The following is a 22,354-nucleotide window of genomic DNA, read 5'->3' as shown; positions in this document are numbered from 1 at the left end:
AACAGAGATACACAGAGAATATAACAAGTATATTTATGTGTTTCTCTCTACTGTGTTTTTTCCTAAAAATTCTGCTCTAAGTGTAATCATCATATCTGTGATTTATATTTTTATATATTTTTCTTCTTTTCTCTCCTCTGTGTGACTTAGAAACCTCGCCCCGGTGTTAGACAGTCTTGTCCATATGATTCAGGAAGAAGAATCGGTGAGTTTTTAATTTTCCTTATCTGTCTGACTTTTGATAGGGAGAACAAATCACTGAAACTCAGACAGCTGCTCTTCAACTGACCTCTGACTTCTGGTGTGAATATAACTCCCTGCAGAGATAAATCAATGAAATATCAGATTCAACTGAAACCATGTGGTGTTTGAGGGAAACACTGAATCTGTCATGCCCTTTTACTTAGAATCTATGCAGGGCAAGACTATTTTCTACAATCACAACCAAAAAAATAACAAACTTGACCTGTAAGGACCTCTAAAAATATTGTCACAGTACTCAAGTCAACCAAAGATAACTACATGGGCTAGTTTTCTAGGTCCTGCTGAGAAATTTGTCCTTTAATTCTGATAGCAAGCCAGATTTGTTATTGAGTCAGTACCTAAACCCAGGTTTCTTGCTTGGTCAGCAGTTTTTTTATCTTTAATGACTTAGGCTGCATGCTAACTTTTAATCGCTACTTCATGTGAAAAATAAAAGCCCCTACATTATTTTTGTATTTGTTCAACTGAACAACATTGATTTGGCCAATGCGTATACCCACTGCTTATATGGGACCAAAAGCATCTGTTGATTAAAATGATGACATGAAAACATTGAAAACATAAGTCAGAATGAAGCAAAAATAAATGAAGAATTCAGAGATGCAGGGACAGGTGTACAAAGTCAGATAAAGCACCATGATTGGTTATTGATCAGCAGCTTGTCATGAACTCTTTGTTTTTATCCCAGCTTCTAAATTTCCTCTGTTTTGTGCTATTTTTACTCCTCTTGTTCACAAATACCTTAAAGTAAAATTATATAGGTAATTTTTTTTCACTTGTTATACACCCCCCAAGTTCAAATAAAGACATTTTCTCCCACTTCTAAAAATCCATCCCTCTGTCTGGTCCCTCAATCCATCTCACACATTTTATCTTGCGCTCCATCATGGTAGCTGTAACAAATTTTGCCCCGGTGCCTGCCCTTTTTCCCGTCCCACAATGGTCGTGATGTGTGAGATTGATGGTCTTGCTGAGCTGCTCAGTGCTGAATTGGTCTCTTGGTGCTTGTAGTCTATGGCTGTGTGTGTTGTGTGGTGTGTGCAAGCTGGTTATCTGGCTGTGTATGTGGGAAATAAAGAGGGAAAGAAAAGAAAGTTGATTGATGGTTTGTGGAAATAGAAGGGGGGGGGGGGTCAAAGGCTGATCAGTGTGGTGGACAGTCAGAAGACCTTGTTGAAGTTAAAAAAAAAAAAAAGATGGTAAAATATGCACTTTATTGATTTTTTTTTATATAATTCCAGAGTGAACCTGTCTTGTTCTGTGTCTGTCATGGATAGAAAATATTCTGTCACTTGTGTTCCTCACGTACTGTGCAGATGCAGATAAGAGAAGGCTTGTGGAGATAACATCCCTCAAATTGTCTTCAGCAGGACATCTTTTGCTTGTGTGTAGTGGGGAAAGAAAACACATTCCAACACTCTCACATTGTGAGTCAAGTCGCACACCTCCAGGCAGCACATTTAGACTCTGATGTTTCTCTGTCCTGGCCTGAGTCCAGGCTGTTAGACCTGGGATACCTTATGGCTGCTGGAGTCTGAACAGATGATCAGTGAGATGATAAACATCTGCTTCATTACACGAAAAGCACCATGCTTGCAGAGATTTTGCAGAGAGTAGAATGAGAAAACTGATGTTACTGTCATGTAAAAATGAGGCTTTGGATGAAAAAATAATAAACATCGATCACTGAAATAAAGCATGGGAGAAAACCAAACATTCACTAGCAGTGAATTCAAAGACAATTTGACTTTGTTTACCCTCTTATTAATCTGGAAGAATTGCTCAGAATTTTTGTTCAGCTATTTGCATTACTTTTCACACATGACCTGTATCAGATTCTTGTGTGAACTCTGCTGTAAAAAACATAAATAAACACCATCATCCATGTTACCAGAGTGAGAACCGTACTTGTGCTTGCTTTGGTGTGAGGAGACAGGCGTGCACTGCATCATGCAGTTTTATGTCTACTGCTATCTGCTGGCCTTTTTGTGAACTTGGCCATAGAGGATGCCTATTTAAAACTATCATCACATCATACAGTTGCATCGATTCTGTATAATCTGAATCCATACATGTATCAGCAATTTTCACAATACGATGTTGTACGATGTATATTGTTGAATTTTTTCAGGACAGTCCTAAACCTTATCCTTAGTCAGTCATATTGGTTACTAGTATAATCTCTAGTGATGTTATTATTGTTTGTATAATAAATGTTTGGTGATATCTAGTTCTCCTTTACATTGTGTGGATGCAGTGGCATTATGGTAATAATGTTTATATGTACTTTTTGTGTTAGATGATTCAAAAACAAGATCATTCCTCTCAAGCCTCTTGCCATCAATAAAATGTACTAATTAAAGATAATCAGCTCTGAGTCACATATGAACACAAACTATTAGTTTTTGGTCAGAGAATTGGTACCCCTGAGTAGAAAAAAAACAGTTTTCCAGACCAACTGTTAATCCTCCAAGTTCCTTTTGTGTCAATCATGAAAAGTCTTTGAGTGTTTGAGAAAGTAATGACTAATAGCCCGTCCTCTTCTCTGCCAAGCTAACACAGACTGTAAGGGAGAAATGAGGTTATATTGCTGAACGCACACAACAGAATAAATGACTTTCACCAGAATATTAAACACTGCTCATCATTATATGCAGATACAGTTGCTTGATTAATTTGTTCCTGGTATAAGGTCACTTTTATTTGCACCTCTTGGGGCACAGTTTCTCATTTACTTGGTTTTATTAAACAAGATATGTATGCATACTGAGAGCAATGATTTCATAGTTATGGTGATTAGTTAAAGTGGGGACTGATCTGATGAAAGTCATTTACTTCAGCCACAGGGAGAGAGTGGATACAGATGCATAAACAGATGTTGTAGACTTTTCTTTTTCTGCAAGCACCTCAGCAGCCAGATGTCAAAGAGACCATTTTTGGATGTTTATTTATATTCTGACTCAGCTGTAAGAAGCAGCATAGAAACATGGATAGAGGGATCTTTGATGAACAAATTAGCTGCCATGTCCTTGGTCCATAAACTTGTCCCTATTTAAATTTGCATGTTTAATGTCCGCTCTGTGCCCTGCAGGAGAACACGTAGGCAGTAAATAATTCTCCTTGCATCTTCAGACAAGACATAAAAAAGTAATTTCCTGCCTTTATAGCCTTGTTGATGCTATTCGACCAGCAGTAAAGACCAAATGTATATGCAAAGAAATCTCAGTTTAACCTCACCCCTTTAAAAACAATCGCTTTGACAGGGGAAACATGCTTTTTAATTACTTAAATCCCCACTATAATGACCCTTTTTGCATGGTTAAACACATAAAATCATGAAGAGTGGGTTTAATCTTTTGATTTCTTGTCATTTACCTCTGGAAGCAGAGAGGCTTCCTCCTTAATTTTTCTCTTCCTTGCATTAGCATGCTTTTGCATCTGTGTGCACTGTAAGAGCACAACATCCCACATGTTTCCCAGTGTGGAGGCTGGAGTCTCCCGCTCAGTATCAAATTTAGATGTTTTTTCTCTTTTGAAATTCTTCACAGGATGTCTGTATTTCTTTTTGATTTCATGCTGACATATGTTCCTAACATAAAATGTGGGCTCAATTTTTTATACTGGATTTGCTTTTTCAGTTGGCGAACGAAACACCAGAGACTTTATTTTTCTTCTGTATTTCTGCTCAAGTTTATAAAAATGTGACACTTTTCAGTTGATATACTGGGTAGTTTCACTCCTCTGCATTTATACAAAGTCTGATCATTAGTTTCTTTGCAAATGAGGAATGTGTAAGCTTATAGTGGCATATACAGACATAGTATTGCCACAAATTAGATTTAATTAGGAATACTGTGTCTGAATTGCAACCGATCACTAACAGCTGATTTTTATAAAAGATATGTGATCAAAATATCGAAAATATTTTTAATCATGGACCCGATCACCTGGTTAATGTGCTAGTGTCTGTGGGACATCCCAGGGGCCTTCTCCCAGTTGGACACACCAGAAGACCCTCACAGGGGGGCGACTAGGAAGTATCCTGATCAGATGCCCAAACCACCTAAACTGGCTACTTAAGATGTAAAGGAGCAGCGTCTCTACTTTGAGCTCCCTCCAGATATCCAGCTTCTTCACCCTATCTCTAAGGCATCTTCTTTTCTAAGGCCTTGTGTCTTAAAAGTCTTCTCTTCACTCAACGAGGACAGCAGAGCAGGCAATGTAAGGAGAAAGAGTAGAATAGGCACGTTTTGCAGGTGTACAGTTTCCACCTTTCAGAGGAAAAATGGGTGTCAAATGTGATGATCTCTCAATAAATTCTGGTAAAAGAGAAGCAACTGGAAATCAGTTTCATGTCTGTCATGTCAAATGTAGCTTAGAGTGGAAGTTGTTTTACCTTTTCAAGATTTTACTACTCATTATTCAAGAAAGTACGTACACCCACGCACAGGGAACCATGGTGTACTATATAAACAAAGCTGATTGCTCTGACAAGTCCTCTTCAGCTGAAGCCTAGATATGCATACCATCAGCATGGTGAGTATTTTTGAAGGTGACACTTTGTGAGAGATTAAAACGACAACAAATATTTTACTGTTGTAGAGGCAGACATGCTCTAGTATTTTCTTGTCAGCCTATTTTGCCTTTAAATATATCCATAACTATCACTTAGTCTGTTTTAGCTGCATTTTATTTTTGTCTCCTGCGATGTGGTTTTGTCTTCTTTTATACCTTAAATCCTATAGTATTTGTTTCCCATCAGTTTGTTTACTTTGTATTTTTTATTTAATTCTAGAATTACATTGCTTATTACTTTCAACTGCCCTGTAGATTTTCCTGTATCATCTTTTTATTCCCATTGTTTGCCGATATCTTCAATTTTAGTGGTCTACATTTGGTTTAAACTGACTTTTGGTGTCTGTTAACCTTTTTTGCCTCCACTTGTCTTTCACAGACCTTTTTGAACTTGTTTTCCAAAATTCTATATAGAAAAAGTTCAAACAATCATTTAATATGCTGAAAAAGAATATTCAGAAGAAATTCTGAAGTAAATGCAATTCAAATGGAAAATAATAATGTCATCTGATGTGTAATGGATGTGAGCTTAAGCACTGTAAGTGGTTTGAGAAATGTGGCTTTAATTGTATTGGGAATTTGCTTGTTCCCAATTGTGCTTCCCAATGCTTGCCAGGTGTGGCATCAGTATGCTCAAGTTGTTTACCTGAAATAACTTGCAAGCATCACGCTATTTTTGAAGGTGAAATCTGGTTTGCTTTCTTAGCAGTATGGAATAATTGCATGGATTGTATAATTTACCTTAATGTTCTGAGACTTGACTGAATAAGGATGACAGGTGATGCTGCCACCTGTTGGAGGTCCCAGTACACTACAAAGCAGATAGACTGACAAACTGCTCTCAAAATGTAAAATGTGATAGGAATGTCTGTTGGTTTCAGTAAGCTCTGATTTCATTCAAAGGTGATCAGTCATTCAAAAAACCCAATTGGAGCATCCCTAGAAAAAATGTCAGATTCATAGAGGAGCACTTTTGACCCTTGGTGACACCACAATCAAGTCAAAAATCCTCTTTAATGTTAAAGAAAGTAGAATACGAATTTGAGAAGCCCACTGAATGTATTTAAGATAGGTTATTAGATTTAAATTCTTAAACTAAATTGACTTTATTCTCAATTACACCTGATATTTTTAAAATTTATTCACTGTTAGCAATTTTTTGACCTCCCCAATCCTGGAAAGTTATGTAAACTGTCTCTCCTGTGTTTGGGAATATTACTAATGAGAATTCCATCTTGATAGAGCTATTTAAAGGGTTAAATAGTTTTATCAATTAATCAAAGCTCTAAAAGACTGGCACTCCCCTTGTCTTTCTCTTGTTTGGGCCAGAGAGCCCCTTCTTTTGGCTGCAGCTTGTTTTCTGAGGGGTAAGGACTCTACCGAGTCTCCAGCTGTGTAAATGACACGCATCACAGAGCAGCTCAGATGTGCTGAACAGACGGGCGCTGCGGGACATTTGTAAACCCTCATATCACTCTCATATCACAAAGAAATCCACTTGATCCTGTGCTGAATTTTTCATTCTGCCCTGTGGAGTTTGGAATGATAATACCTCTGACATTTTGGTCTCCTTCAATTCCACTTGCTCCTCTGGTGAATGTTTAATTTGGGTTTGCCCTTTTCAATCACCAGCACCTAGAGGCAGGGAGAGATATCACTTAACACTGTAACCTCAAGAGATGTTGGGAGAAAGGCCATTTTGATCAGGACTTTATTGGAATAACTAGATATTTTACATGGTAATCACAATAAGATGGAAATCTTTCCATTTTCTCCATTTTTGTGTGTAATGTTTTCAAAGTTGCAGTGAGTCTGCCAAAAATCCAAGTGAGTGAAAGAAGCAAACATTGATTAGTAAATTGTAAGATGAGGGAACGCAAGGCAGACATTTGGTCAGGAAAACAAGCTGGGACTTCATAAAAGTTTATTGATACTCTCAAAATAACCAACAAACATCAAGCTTTTGTTAAAAGTTACAGTGATGACCAACCAATGCTAATAGGAGCTGTTCATTAAGCTTTCTGGTGATGTAAAAGTTAAATATGCCCAGAGATCAGCAGGTCACTTCATTGACTCTGCCTCTGTTAACCACCTACAGGAAACAGATACACCAGCATCTTTCCTACTTTCCTTTAACACTGCTACAAATACACCAGGTTTTAACAGCATGTCATTGTTAGATTGTGTCTTACCTGTTGTTCTCTGATAACATCTGTCATAATTCACCCACCTCTCCTTTTCCAGCCCCTCACCTCTCTGTCCCTTGCTGACTCCCGACTAAAGAGCGACCTGACCATCGTGTTGAATGCTCTCGGCAGCAACTCCTCGCTCACCAGATTAGACATCAGCGGGAATGCCATGGGAGACATGGGAGCTAAGATGTTGGCCAAGGCACTGCAAATCAACTCCAAACTCAGGTAAGTTTCAACAGTCCAAAACACCTGGAAAACACTTGACCAATCTTTTAGTCATGCAAAACATATGGAATATGAGAGGAAAATAAACATTCTTGTTCTATCCTGGAAAATTATTTGATATCAGGGTTCCCACAAACAGTTATCAATTTCATCAGATAGTTCTAAATGATTTTAAGGAACATATCAAACATGGACAGTAATTTATGAACAGCAGTATTAAGAGGCTACACACTAGCAGCAGCTCTAAGCCTATAAAATCTAAACTTCAAATGCAAGTCTACTGCAGTTGAACAATTCTGTTTTTAGCTCTTTATCTTTTACATAGCCTGTTTTTATTTTATGAATAAAAATACTAGGAAAATTCTGGTCTTACATGCCTAAACTGTTATTATAATTTACTTAAATTAATACAGATAATTGCTATACATGTACAGATGTAAATACATTTTTCTTTGATCAGTTTGTAATTGTTCTAATTGTTTATAAGTATATAGGTAATTCATAGTTTTAGTTACTGACTACACAAACTATTTGTTTATAGACATGTGTTTCTGTCTTACCAGATACATGCCACCAGCAGTGACATGGAAACTAAACCCTGACGTGATCAGAGGTCAAAGGATAACGTGCATGATATAGATTGTGAAAATCTTACAAAACAAATGTTGCTATTTGACCTTCTTTTGGCTTCTTTGCTACCCTTGTGTGTTTTATAAACCTATTGAACACAACGGTAATTTGAAGTTAAAAAAAGAGAGACAGGAAACTAGGTACTCCAACATTAAAAGATGTAAAAGAAAAATAATAATAATAAATAAATAACTGATTATAATGATAGAAATGAATCTAAAAAAGTAAAAAATGAATTGTAAAAAAAATATTTAAAAAAACTTAAATGACAACGTCAAAAAATATTTTAAGTTGCTTTATGTTTATAAGATGGCATACAGAAGGACAACATTTGAATAACAAAATTAAACCAAATAAAAATTAAAAACGCACTTACAATCAGCATATTTTTACAGATTTTTGGATACAGTTAAACTTCTTCTACAAATATTTTTTAATCTATCTTTGGATGTGCATGTTATTTTATTGTGAGGTAACATTCAGTTCTGTGCAGAACTTTGAGGCATGTTCAGACCAAAAATTTAGACTGCAGTTAGGCCCAGATGTTGCAAGGACTGACGAGACAAAAGTCGAACTTTTTGGAAGGTGTGCAGCCCGCTACATCTGGCATAAAAATAACACAGCATTTGATAAAAAGAATATCATGCCAGCAGTCAAACATGGGGGTGTCAGTGTGATGGTCTGGGGCTGCTTTGCTGCTTCAGGACCTGGACCACTTGCTGTGATTGATGGAACAATGAATTCTGCTGTCTACCAGAAAATCCTGAAGGCGAACATCCCGCCATCAGTTCATGCCCTCAAGCTAAAGCACTCTTGGGTTATGCAGCAGGCCAACGACCCAAAAGATACCAGCAAGTCCACCTCTGAATGGCTCAAAAAAAAAAAAATTACTTGGGTTGTCTTTTGGATGATGTCTTATTATGATCCGAAATATTTAAGTGCGATAAACATGCAAAAGAAAATCAGGAATCAGAAAGGGGGCAAGTATTTTTTAACGGCACTGTATATGTATCACTTATTCATATCCACTAATTCAGAAGTCAAGGAAGTAGTTTAGGTCATGACAAACACATTAAACAATCCTATATTTACATGTCAGTGTCTAAAAGTGAGGAAAGGATTATGGGACTGTTAACTGTTAAAAGTACAGTGCTTAACAAATTTATTAGACCACCACCCAAAATAAGGTTTATGCCACAGCTGCCCTAAATTAACAGCATTGGTAATAACCAAAATCATTTTTTATGTTTCTGCAATGGCTGATATAATATGTAGAAGTTCTTTAACCAAAAATAATACTTTTAATGCTAAAATATAATTATTATTGTTATCCATGAATTTTCAAATTTACTGATGTACAAAAAAACAGAAAAAATAGTAAAGCACATTATTATTTCTTGATAATATGTCAAATTATAGTTATTTACTTGCATTTCTGAACAGAAAAATTAGTTCTAGTGGTTGAATGTTATGCTTGATAAATTTCTGACTTCTCAGAGAAGCCCAGTGAGCCGGCTCAAATCTGGGTGTTAAAAGGTGAATTCAGTTTGAAATTCCTCATTCCTGTTCAAAATGGTAAAACGTGGAGAGCTCACTGAAAATGAAAGAGTCTGCATTAAAGCACTTCATGATGCAGCTGTGGCATAAACCTTACTTTGGGTGGTGGTCTAATAAACTTTTTAAGCACTGTATATAAAATAAAATGGTATTTAAAAAAGAGAGAAAAAGGAAAATGCAATTAAAAGCAAAAATCATCTAGCATTTGATCGACTGTTTAAATTTTAACCTGCAGTGATTAATAATAAGTGATCATGTAAAAGCAGAATTAGATTTTTCATCAGCATATATTACTATATTAATTAAGCATGTTTAGGATAAGACAAGACACAAGATGTACTGCTGCTTTGTATGGGCAAGAAATCAACAGAAAAACAAAAGTTCCTCACATGTTAAAGAACATTCTAAGAAAAAATATCATTTTGTGCTTTTGTGGTGTCACCTTTTTCTCTAGCTTCTCTTTCTAAAGTAATATGTTTAAACCAGCTTGTGTCACATTGTTTTTTCTTTGTGCAGGACTGTGATCTGGGATAAGAACAATACCAGCCCTCAGGGTCTTCAGGATGTTGCAGCTGCTCTGGAGAAGTAAGTCACTCCATAGTTTGTACATGTGAATACTTGTGAGCCTCCATGCTGAAGATGTCATGTCTCTTTAAGTACACATGCACTGCTGAAGGGCTGGATTTGTGGTTTGCTTTTGCAGCCCTCTATGTTATTTTGGTCATTGCAGAGCAGGAGGAAAGCTCGAGGTGTGTTTGTACAGGAAGAGAAGGAGAGAGGATGAGAGGAAGGGAAGCCGGTGGAGGCAAACAGGAAATAAAACAACAAAGGTAGAATAAATAAGCTGAGGGAGAGAGAGAGGATGAGAGAGCAGAATAGTCTGAAAGTGAAAGTAAAAACTGAATGAGTGATACATTTGGACTGCTGCTGTTATACATCTTAATCTGTTCAGTATTCTGCGTGTTTGTATGAAACAAAGTGTGCATCTCTCTGAATTTGCTTCCAGGATTTATCTGTGCGTGCTCTTCTTTCCCCTCTCATGTCCTCTCTCTGTTTATCATGTCCTCCCAGCAACACATCTATCAAATTCCCCTCTGAGTCTCTCTAATGCATTATTGAAATAAAATTTTTTGCTCCTTATCTCTATTCTGTACAGTGTGGGAGAGTCAGTGAGTGCCTTTTTATTCCCTTCAGTCAATTTCCTCTCGTCTCTAGTGCTCTTGTTTTTGTCAGGAAGTGGTGGCAACATGTGATGACGTTGGTCTTCAGATATGTTTTCTCCTTTTTAATACTGACGAACATCCACTACAAGTGGGAATTTCAGTGTGGATTGAAAAGTATCAAAATATATCTAAGTATATCTACCAACACTGATGTTTCTTTCTCTGTTGACATTTTTTTCTCAATAGATTTAAAGGTTTAGCAAGTTATATATATAAATATGCCAATTTTCAAGAGTGCTTGAAAGCGCATAATTACTTGTGGTTAATTTGTCAACTCTGACAGCCCTAAAATAAACTGTTCAGATTCTTATTTAAGTTCCTTTTTGTGAAAATTGGCTCATTTTCTCAATTATTTGACAATGTCTTAAACAGGTGTAGCCTTAGGGCCTACCTGCCTCTCTTATGAGAAATATTAATCCAAACATCCAAAAATTTGTAACCACTCATACTTATTCAGTAAAAAGTGGTGCAGTTCGTACCTTAGATGGTACATAATATAAGACTGAAAAAAGAAGACAAACATACACATTTTGCTCCATTGTGTACTTTCAGCAAGTGACCAATGACCTTTAGGAATTACCTGGTTATCATAGGAAAAACAGCTTTTTATATTAAAAACCCACTGAGCTCTATGTTGCTGTATACAACAAGAACATACATGTGGTATTCAAAGTTAAATAGCTAGTTCTTACAGACCGTTTTTTTAGTGAGCCTTGATCTTGGATGACTTTCCAGGGTCTTTAAACATTAAATTCACACCATTTACTCTGATATTGAATGTCTTTTTTTTTCCATTTTATGATCTGTCAGTCATCCCTGCAGCTAGCAGCTAATGCTGTCTGCCATGTTGTCTGTTTGTATTCCACAATGCATTGTAATTTGGCTGCAACGACCGATGGCAGGCTGTTCCAACATAAAGTCATGTTTTGCCAAACAGCACCTGTGCAAACACTTAAAAACTGGAAAAGATAGTCTGAATGACTCATAATAGAGAGAGAGAGACACAGAGAGGCTGTGATGTGTTTCTCTGTGTCACTGCAGACAGGAACTGGTTTGAATAATGACTCAGATTACCAGAAGTGCAAGGGCTTTTTTTGTAAAAATGTCAATATTTTGAAGACTTTTTGTCACAGAATGATTTTTTTTCACTTTTTGGTTATAAGTCTGTGCAAAAACGAAGTCATTTTTGTTACTGTGTGTTATACGTAACATTCTTTCATTTTAATTCTGTTTTTCTGTTTTTCTTTTCTCTTTATGGTCCCATAACTTTTTTTTTTTAAATCCAAGTGACACTACTGCAGCACACATATTCTTAAAGCCCAGGTTGTTGTGACAAAACAATGTTTAGAGCTTGACTTTGCACCACAGGGATGGTGTTTTACAAGCTTAATAAGACAAAAATTCCAGGTGAGACACAGTGGTTAAAATAGCATAGGTCTCAGAGGGTAAAGAAAAAGAGATACATGAGATTAAATGTTAAGAGAACTTTGAAATTCAACCCTTAGCATTGCAAAACAGAGAGAAAGAAATTGTATGGGTGTATGTCCACTACAGTCCTGCACAGGTCCAATTTTGCAAACCCACATCTGCAAGCACCTGTAAAGCCCACAACTGAAATCTGACCCAATACCTGCAATATCCCCATTTAATACCCAGATCTGCCCGGAGCTATGAATAGCAGAGTGCAACTCAACCCACACGAACCACAATTAAACACAATGTATACATACAGCAACTCACTTTTAATAAAAGTGCTTTTTAGCTGCTGCACAATCATTGCACTGTTAAAGAATAAAACACAACTTATAACAGTGTGCGGCTCAAGCACTTTGAGAGTAATCCCCTCCGGCTCTTACATTGTATTTGCCAAAGAACAAGTCCACATATGTAAGTAAGTAAGTCTGGATGCATAATAGGTAACACATTGGTAAATCATTTGATGTATGCTGATGACCTCGTTATTTTTAGTCCCAGTAGTGCTGGTCTTCAGCAGTTGCTGTCTATTTGCTCTGTATATGGTGTTGAACATGATATGAAATATAATGCCAAGAAGAGTTCAGTGATGATCTTCCGCACAAAAGAGGATCAGATGTTGAACTTTCCTGTCTTTAAACTGTCTAACAGTAGTCTTGAGGTCTGTAGTAAAGTTAAATATCTTGGGCATTTTATCGCAGATAAATTGATGGATGATGATGATATCTACAGACAATGCTGCAAGATTTATGCACAAGCAAACATTCTTGCTCGTAGGTTTGGTTTTTGTTCAGATACTGTTAAGTTGTCTCTGTTTAAAGCATATTGTATGCCTTTGTATACTGCACACTTATGGACAAACTATAAGAAATCAAGTATGCAGAGGCTACAAGTAGCCTACAATGATGCTCTGAGATTACTACTGAAAAGACCAAGATGGTGCAGTGCAAGTGAGATGTTTGTAGGTGCAGGAGTTAATACTCTACATGCTGTATTAAGAAATCTTGTGTATAAATTCATGTGTCGACTTGATTCCACTGGGAATGAAATTATTTTGGCCTTAAAGAACATCAAACATAGTGCTGGTAAATACATGTCTCCACTATGGAAACACTGGTACAGATGCCTGTTTTTAGTGTAATTTTATTTTTTGTGCTTATATTGAATCTGATTCATTAACTTATTGTGCCGTCACGGTAACATGCATGTATTGTTCTGTCCTTTTTATGTGTTTTGTATTGTTTTGTTTGGTTTTTGTTCTTTTTTATTCTCTGGACCTAGAGTCTGTAATAACGTTTTTGAATTTGAATTTGAATTGCACTGTTAAAGAATAAAACACAACTTACAACAGTGTGCGGCTCAAGCACTTTGAGAGTAATCCCCTCCGGCTCTTACATTGTATTTGCCAAAGAACAAGTCCACATATGAGCAAACAGAGATCGAACACAGAGGGAGAAATGTGTCCAAAATTACCCAAGAGTTTCAGGGAACTAATTTTGATTATACTTTACAGTATTCACCTATTTAGATGTAAAGATAATGGAAATCATTTTCATATAACCTAAGAGTTCTCTTTTTTTGTTATGTGCCACCCACCTGCATTTTTTTTTCTTTTTACCTGTGCCAATACCTGTGAAATTATATAATTATATTATTTTCTACCCATAGATGAACAGTTTTGCAGGTCACCTGTCCCAGTTCAGGACTCACATGACCACTACAGGCTTCTTCATAGACTTTAACCATTTTGTTTCCAGTCAAACATTTGTGACCCTCTGAAAAAAGCTTTGTGACCCACTTATGGGTCCCAACCTACCAGTTGAGAAACACTGTCTTAAACATTAATGATTTTAGACTGATCAATAAACAAAAAGTGACTGGAGGGCTTCACATTGGGTTGAAGTATAACAGGAAAAAGCAATTTTTCACACTTTCAAAGCTTATTGCACAGCTAGGTAAAATGTCCGTGTTTTAGATTAACCGTGGCTGTAATTGCAAGTAGGATATATTTTCAACATATGCACGTATAAACTAAAAACATCTGAGCGTGATGATTTTTTTTTTTCTTTTTTAATGAGGGGAATTCTGTATAAGCCTGGAGAAGTGTGGAGTTTAAAGGGATTGTTGGCAGTTTTCACAGCATATCTGTGAGCTTGAGGGAGAGCAGCAGGTTCATGAAGAAGTCAACTCTTTCATTAGTCATCACCATCACCGTCAGGCATCATGCTGCCTGCTGGTTCTTCACATACATCTTTCTGTTTCATCATGATGCCAGCCATGTCTCTGTGAGCATGAATCTGTTAACTGAGGTTGGAATCATCAACATCCATATCAGCTTCTTGACCATCATCCCTCTGCTTTTCTTTGTTTCCTTCTAAATGTATTCCTTTTTTTCTTAATCATACCATGAATTTTAACACTGGGTTGTGACCTCTATTTCCAGATCAATAGTCTCTTTGATGATGAGAGTTCATTGCTCTGTAATAGACTAATGTGAGATCAGCTGAGGACCAGATCTGATGCTGGCTTCATGGGGCACACACACACAAAATCATAGTTTTCATTTAGTTGATGTTCCCCCCCCTAAAAATGTGTTTTCTGAGATAATTTATGTGCATTTGTATGAATGTCCCTGACTCTCTCCCTGTCTCTATGAAGTAATTTGTGTATTGATATCCTCTGGCTGTGTGTCCATTAGGAACTTCACCATCCGTTTCATGCCCATCCCCATCATTGATGCTTCGCAGGCTCTGAAAGCCAGCCCGGAGAAAACAGAAGACGCCTTGCTGAGGGTACAGAAAGAATTCTTATTGGCTCCTACTGCCTGCAGCACAGCTTAGTGTAGAAAATACATGACAATCATAATTGCTATGATGGTAAATGTTTGTTTTTCCCATCAGATTGAGAATTATCTGTACAGAAACCATGAAACCAGAAAATACCTGCAGGAGCAGGCTTATCGGCTACAGCAGGGCATTGTTACCACAACCACACAACAGGTGTGTAAACAGTGTCTTACCAGCACACAAACTGAAGTATATCACATGAAGATATAACTTTACCCAAACTAATTTAACATTTTATCTCAAAGTAACTGTGTATGAGTTTGTGCTCATTGAGGAAAAAAAAACTGATTATGCTTCATATTTCAAACACCGATCCTCACTCCTTGTTTTTTGTTTTCAGATGATTGACAGGATTTGTGTGAAGGTGCAGGACCACCTGAACTCTCTGAGGAACTCGGAGACAGATGCCATCTTGGAGGATGTCAAGGCAGCGGAGAACCTTATCAAGGATGCCAGAAACTCAAAAACAGTGAGGAGTGACGCATTTTGATAAAGTATACTAGTATTTTTGTGCATCCTTATCTGATTCCATGCTTATTCTCTCTGTCCCCCAGCTGCTCCCTAACCTTTACCACCTGGGGTCAGCAGCCAGAGAGGAGGTGAACAGCTCATCTGCAGGACCTATCCAAGAGAAGCTGGAGTCTATGGCAGGGGAGGTGACGACGGTCATGGACCAGCAGCTGCAGGTATGATAACAGTTACATAACAAAGGAGATGGTTAATATAAGGTTAATGGTCAAAGATCCTTATCTAACAAGGGGGATTGGGGTAATGAAGTTTAAAATAAAATAGATTGAATCACAGTAAAACATAATACCTGTGTGAGTTGTTTGTAAAAATAGTGATAAAAGGAAAACACCGTAAGAGCCATAATAAACTTAGCCCAAAAAATAATGAAATTTGTGTTTGGAAGATTATTTCTTTGATGTTACAATGCTTTTTGGCAATAAATCTAATATAATTGGAAAGCCTCTTATATCCATTTTAAATGGTGCCACATTTTAAGGAACATGTATTTGTGGCATGAGCAGCAGAGTTGAGTATGTGGGTTGGACCCATGAAAATCTTCTTGCCAAATCTTCTCCAGCAGTGCCAAACAGCTTATTTTGCTATTTCTATTAAATCATGTTTTGAGCTTCTGGTACTCCCAAGTGCTGACCTGTGATCAGGCCCTGCTACAGTGGTCAGTAGGTGTCTGCTCCAAGAATCTGCATGCCATGTTTGACTGATCTAGACAGGGCCTGTGGGATAGGGAAACGTCAAGTTGGAAAACTAAGTTGTTATTGGGGTGAGCCCTAGTACCATCTCCAAACTGAACATGTGGAGTACTGTTATGTTCAGCGATGAGTCCATGACGATGAGTTATCCAATCCACAAAAAAAAATCAAACCAGTGTTAATTCCTTCAACTAAACTATGACTAAAAATGTTCGGTGACACCCTTTTTTTCTATGAGAAAGACTAGACTGAAACCGGCCAAAAATAGAACTTGGATGACTAGAACTGACAAAAAGTATGTTTAGTTTTTGTCAAGATGACTAAAACTAGACAAAAATGTTTAGTTTTCATCAGACATTCAGAATCCATGATATTTCTCCACTGTTAGTACATCTGTCAAATTTCAATGCAGTTGTATCTCTTCTGCCTCTCTGCTGTAGAAAGAAGGTGATTTTACAGAGTGCATAGAACACACTATCATGATAAGTTGCCAGATTTAGGCAATAGAATAAATGCTTGGACTAAAAGTAAAGTCTAAAATGTGAAGACTTTTGATGGACTAAAACGAGACTTAAACTATAAAGAGTAGAAAACACAAAATCAGCTCTGCTGCTCATCCCACAAATGCATGTTCCTCACAAATGTGGCACCATTAAAAGGAAAACAAACAGGCTTTTCACCAGTATAAGATTTATTGAAAAGAAGTATTGTTACGACAAGGAAACATCTACCAAACACAAATTTCCATACTTTCTGTGCTAAGTTCAAACTCCTTCAGGAATTTCAATATTAACTTTATTGACAGAAAGAATACGTTTCATTGAAAAAGTCAGCAAACACACCACCAGATGATCACATTCATCAATCTCCTAACTTGATCCTTTCAGGCTCTGTTGGAGTCCATGGTTGATGCTGCAGAGTCTCTGTGTCCTCATGTGATGAAGAGGAGTAACCTTCGTCCAGAGCTGATGAAGGCCAGCTCAACCAAGATGGTGGTACCCAAAAGCTTTGTGACCAAAACCCTGCTGGAGCAGTCTGGGGTCGATATTATCAACAAGATCAGGTATGTTTGTTTGTGTGAACTGAATATTGTGTATGTACTTGACGTATTGATTTTAGTGGTTTTGTTTTGGTCCGTTATGTGCTGATCGACCCTGTCAGTTTTGTTCTGCTTCCTGACTCTCTCTCTCTTGTGCATGTGCGCGCACGCTTTTTCTCTGTCAGTGAGGTGAAGCTGAGTCTGGCGTCATTCCTGTCAGATCGTATTGTAGATGAGATCTTGGAGGCTCTGTCCACCTCTCAACTAACTCTGGTAAGACTAAAGTTAAAAGAGCTACATGTTAAACAGGCTTTATAGCTAACTCTGGCCCAACTACTGAGTGCATTGGGGTATTTTTCTGTACGAATAAGCCTTTTAAAATTATATTTTCTGTACCATTTGTAGCATAAGCCGATCATATATTAAAGCTGTTGTGAGGAGTACTTGGCTGGTAATTAAACAAACTGAAAGGGTGCCAAAATCAACAGCACCTGAAAGTCCCTCACAGGAGCTTTAAAAACACCTCTGTGTCATCTACTCTCTCATCCTCACAGGCTGACCACCTGGTGCGGCGAGGTCGCCCTTTGGTGCAGCAGGAGTCTGTGGATCTGGACATCCCAGAGGAGAAGATTCCCAAACGGGCCTCAACAGAGATATTGGAAGCTGAAAGGCTGGATGATCTGGAGACATGCATGGTATGTTTGGACAGCTAAAGTGTGTATTAAGGCCAAATTGGTAAGACGTCTGAATGAAAATCGGTGGCCACTCTAGTCATGTTTACACCGTTATTTTCTTATTGTTTTGACTGAATTTACAGTCAGATTCATTTAAGTTGCAAATACAATATAGTGTGCCCAGTTATGGGGAGGCATGAAAAATGAAATCATTATACACGATGGTGCAGCTTTATTCTGAAGGACTTACAAGATAACGATTGAAAAAGAAAGGAGCATTAACTCAGAAGTGTATGTGTCTTTAGATGAGCTGTGATTGGTTTTAAATGTTTGTTTTGTGAAGAGTGTAACTACAGTGTAACTTATGCTTACAGGAGCTGTGTTATTGTTTCTATGGTCTTGTCTGTTTCATCTTCTTTCCCTCTTTGTTCTACTGACTTCTTTTTTCTCTTGTTTACTTTGAAAGAGAGCTTGGCTCTCTCAGCTGTCTCATTTATTTTGTCCTCTTTTTGCCTTACTGTGTTGTCATCTTCCTCTTCAATTCTGTCTTCCTCTTTTCTACCTTCTTTTTCAACCTTTGCTCCATGGAGACTCTGTGCTGCACCAGTGTGAGTACTGCTGGACTGTCTCTCTGCCTCTCTCTTCATTCATCTCTCTTGTTGTCTGTGATACAACACGCTCTGCTGCAGCTTTTCTTCAGCACAAATGCTCTGAAATTAGCATATTTAATCCCTGTTAGTTATTGTGAAGATGTTTTCGGAAAATGCATATGATTATGGAAGGATATAGTCATTAATCGCCTCCTCACTTGCCCTCAGAGTTCTGGTTCACACCATTGAATGCCAGCAATTGGAAAAGTATATTTTGCTGAACATTGCACTGCTTTTCTCCTCAAAGCACTGTATGCTTACATCTCAATGACACATGCTTTAAAATATTATTTGCTTTTGTCATTTATTTCATCAAGATTTAGTTCACATGGATCACAATAATATGTCATAAATGCCACAAGTTAGGATGCTACTGTATTCACCTATTTACAAAGACAGCAGAATTAGATTTATGCTTCTTTATGACACCAACTACAGACCTGATTGTCTAACTTACATTCAAGGAAGAATCAAAAAGTACAAAATAGATGAACTATGTGGACAAAAGTATTTGGATGTCTGAACATTAACACCAACAGGGACTGTAGTGACATTGTATTCAAATATGTGTAATTTAATATGGAGTTGGCCCCCTTTTTGCTTCCATAACAGCCTCCACTCTTCTTGGAAGATTTTGGAGTTTTTATGTAGGAATTTGTGCTCATTCATTCTGTAGAGCATTTATGAGGTCAGGCACTGATGTTTGACAGGAACCCTGGCTAACAAAGGTTTTCAGTACGTCATGTTGGAATAGAAAAGGGCCTTCCCCACACAAAGTTGGAAGCATAGCATTGACCACAATGCAGACCTGCCAACCTTTATGCATTTTGCGTAGCAGGAAAGCAATTTGACATGCAAATACACTGGTACGACTCGTCTCTTTAAACTACACAAAAAGTTACGGACATGAGAGTTCTGTGGGAAATGTGCACTGTCGTACTCATGCCTGAGAGCACAATACATTAGCATGGTGAAGCAGTTTCAACCAGTTATGCAGAGTAGCAGAGAATAACAAGTCTGCTGAACCTATAGCATTATATCCCACTCCCCCTCCTTCCTGCCTCCTGCCCTCTGCCTCCCTCCCCGTTCCCCTACTTGCTACAGCTGGCGGTTAGAAAGGAAAACTTTGTGATGACAAGGTGAGAGAGGTGTGTGCATGCCAGGCGCACAGCTTTCTCTTTCTCTTCACTAATATTGTAACTGCTGCTGTTTGGTTAACTAGACAATACGCGTCTGAATTTAGCATACAGATCCGATATGACACAGACAGACAGCAGCGTATGAGGGAGAGATGAGGGAGAGAGAGGAGCATGGAGGAGTAGATCAATACATCCAACACTACATAAACTTTTTGTGTATTGTTAGGATAAAGACATGATTTAGTGATAGATTTTTTTTGTTTTTTTTACCATTTAACTCCAATAGTTCTGATGTTATCATTAGACTGTTAGAGAGACATTTACTCTATAAACATCAGACCCCAGAGTGATAGTAGAATATGGACCAAACTGAAATTTAATGAACAGTCATATTACGAAGGTGGCACCCATCACAGTACCATGCCTGAAGTCACTGAACTCTTCAGAACAGCACATTTTGTTTCAGAAATGTTCGCCAATGTAGACTGCATGGCTAGGTGCTTCATTTCATACACTTGTGGCAAAGGGTCTGATTGAAACCCCTAAATTCTGTAATTAACAGGTGTGGCCAAATACTTTTGTCCATATAGTATAAATAGTCCTCACAACAGCCCCATGTAGAGACAGAGCACAGAATATGATTTTTTAACAAAACTGAATTTGATTAAAAATAGCCCAAAGAAGAGAAGATCAAATGTAAATACTCATGTTTTTCTCTAAAATTGCATGCCAATTTTGAATGCAATGAAAGCAACTTTGATGTCCTGAGCACAGGAAGTTGAGTCATAAATTAGTAGAATATTTTAATGGATAGGGTAAGGTTTTTTTCTGGCTGATGCAGAGACAGAACCCAACAGCTCCAAAGTTAAATTGTATTTTGTTTGAAATTGAACAAGCTTAGCTCAAGCTTGATTATTTGTCCAAACATAATATTTTTAGCTAGTTAAATGTAATTAAATGTAATTTTAAGCAAATCTAAAAAGATCCAAAAGACAGTTATATAGACGAATACTTAGGCCATGAACCACAAATCATTTCCAATCATCTGCTTTTCTTCAGATGACGCCTAAATCCAAAAGGAAGAGCATTCATAGCAGAATGCTTCGACCCGTGTCTCGTGCCTTTGGTAAGCAGTTTGTTGAATTTTATCAATATCTAAAATTGTGTTGTCGGAATATTAAATATTAAATATTATTTTTATGCTCTGTATAATGCTCTAAAATGTATTTGTATGAGTAACTTTAAACTACTGATGTGACTTTCTCCTTTTTACAGAAAATATTATGCTTACATGTTTATTGTATTTCCTTCTGCAGAGATGGAGTTTGACCTGGACAAGGCCCTGGAGGACATCCCTATCCATGTAGAGGACTCTTCATCCAGAACTCCACCTTCTCCATCTCACATCTTGCCAAAACTGGAGCAGCGTTCATCAGGGGGAATGATGGAGCTTCCCTCGGAGGAGGAAAAAAAGCTGCAGCACTTCACCAAACTACGACCCCGACGGAACAAGAAAATTCACTCCAGCAAAGTACCTGTGAGTCCGGTTTAAGACACTGGTTTTTATAAAAAAAAGAAAACTTCAATGCTATTTAAAAATGACATGAAATTAAAGCCTCTGAAAATATGGCATGATTCCTGAACTTCTCTTTCAGCAATTAAACAGTACTCCATCTCTGGATGGGGAGCAGAATGGCCTCATGGGAAGGGTGGATGAAGGTGTTGATGAGTTCTTCTCAACAAAAGTCACAAAGATGGATTCTAAGTGAGTTATAAGTTAATTTTTGTGAGCTTTCTCGTTTCTATTTAAAGTAGAAATATACAAAGCATACCCTAATATTTTCCTTTTTATTCAATCAAGTTTCATGTTTCGTACTTTTGTCCATTTTCATTTTGTTTTCTATCCTGTTAGACGCTCGCTGAAGAGTTCAGAATCTCAGGATGGAGAGAAGAAGAAGAGTAAAGGAGGATTTCTCAACCTTATCAAACGTTCCTCCAAATCAGATAAATCAGACAAATCAGAAAAGTCAGAAAAGAACCAGCCTATAACCTTGACACAGTCCTCCACAATCCCTGAGGAACCCTCCTCGCCAAAGGTGGCAGTCAAGAGTCCAGCACCTGAGCCGAAGTCCAGGTACATCTGAAACACAAATACTTTTCTGCTATGGAACAATAAACTATTATTGAATTTGCTTAAATGATTAAGTAATCCCAGGTTCCACTGAGTCGCTAATACATTGTGTTTTTGCTGCAGAGATGCCTCCATCCGCTCACAGCACACAGACTACAGCAGCAGCTCAGACCGCTCAGAGGAGCTGAGGACGCCCGACTCCATCGACGAGCCCTGGGACAGTTCAGATGGCCGAGGAAGCCCTCAGGGGGGCCGACGGTACCCAGGCTTACAAATGATGGGAAGTGGCCTGTTGGCAGAGATGAAAGCCAAGCAGGAGAGGAGAGCTCACAAGGTGAGGACACTCACTTATAATTTTAAGATAAGATCATCCTTATTGATTCATAGAAAGGAACAAAAAGATAAGAGAAAAGTTGGGCTTAAAACTTTATTTAATTATTTATTTATTTATTACGGGGACGTTGTACATGAGTGAATATTGACATGTAAATGTGCCAGGTTGTAGTCATAGGTTAACTT

At 37.7% G+C, this 22,354-nt stretch overlaps 1 protein-coding gene across 2 annotated transcripts in view; it reads left to right on the top strand.

Annotated features, from left to right (window-relative positions):
• LOC121513415 (F-actin-uncapping protein LRRC16A-like) overlaps positions 1-22,354 on the top strand; it is a 129,305-nt gene that overhangs the window by 96,904 nt on the left and 10,047 nt on the right. For both annotated transcript variants that reach the window (XM_041793161.1, XM_041793162.1), the window contains exons 20-34: positions 151-205; positions 7,084-7,256; positions 9,960-10,028; positions 14,838-14,931; positions 15,040-15,138; positions 15,326-15,454; positions 15,540-15,671; positions 17,090-17,265; positions 17,427-17,514; positions 17,796-17,936; positions 20,764-20,830; positions 21,021-21,241; positions 21,360-21,469; positions 21,617-21,838; positions 21,959-22,169. In XM_041793161.1, the coding sequence (XP_041649095.1) occupies positions 151-205; positions 7,084-7,256; positions 9,960-10,028; positions 14,838-14,931; positions 15,040-15,138; positions 15,326-15,454; positions 15,540-15,671; positions 17,090-17,265; positions 17,427-17,514; positions 17,796-17,936; positions 20,764-20,830; positions 21,021-21,241; positions 21,360-21,469; positions 21,617-21,838; positions 21,959-22,169 (1,987 nt within the window). The remainder of the gene's footprint in view (positions 1-150; positions 206-7,083; positions 7,257-9,959; positions 10,029-14,837; positions 14,932-15,039; positions 15,139-15,325; positions 15,455-15,539; positions 15,672-17,089; positions 17,266-17,426; positions 17,515-17,795; positions 17,937-20,763; positions 20,831-21,020; positions 21,242-21,359; positions 21,470-21,616; positions 21,839-21,958; positions 22,170-22,354) is intronic.

This window comes from Cheilinus undulatus, linkage group 8, assembly GCF_018320785.1.
Source record: "Cheilinus undulatus linkage group 8, ASM1832078v1, whole genome shotgun sequence".
NCBI classification, from domain to species: Eukaryota; Metazoa; Chordata; class Actinopteri; order Labriformes; family Labridae; genus Cheilinus; species Cheilinus undulatus.
The sequence above is the reverse complement of the archived record's forward strand: the minus strand, read 5'-3'. Positions and strand labels throughout refer to the sequence as shown.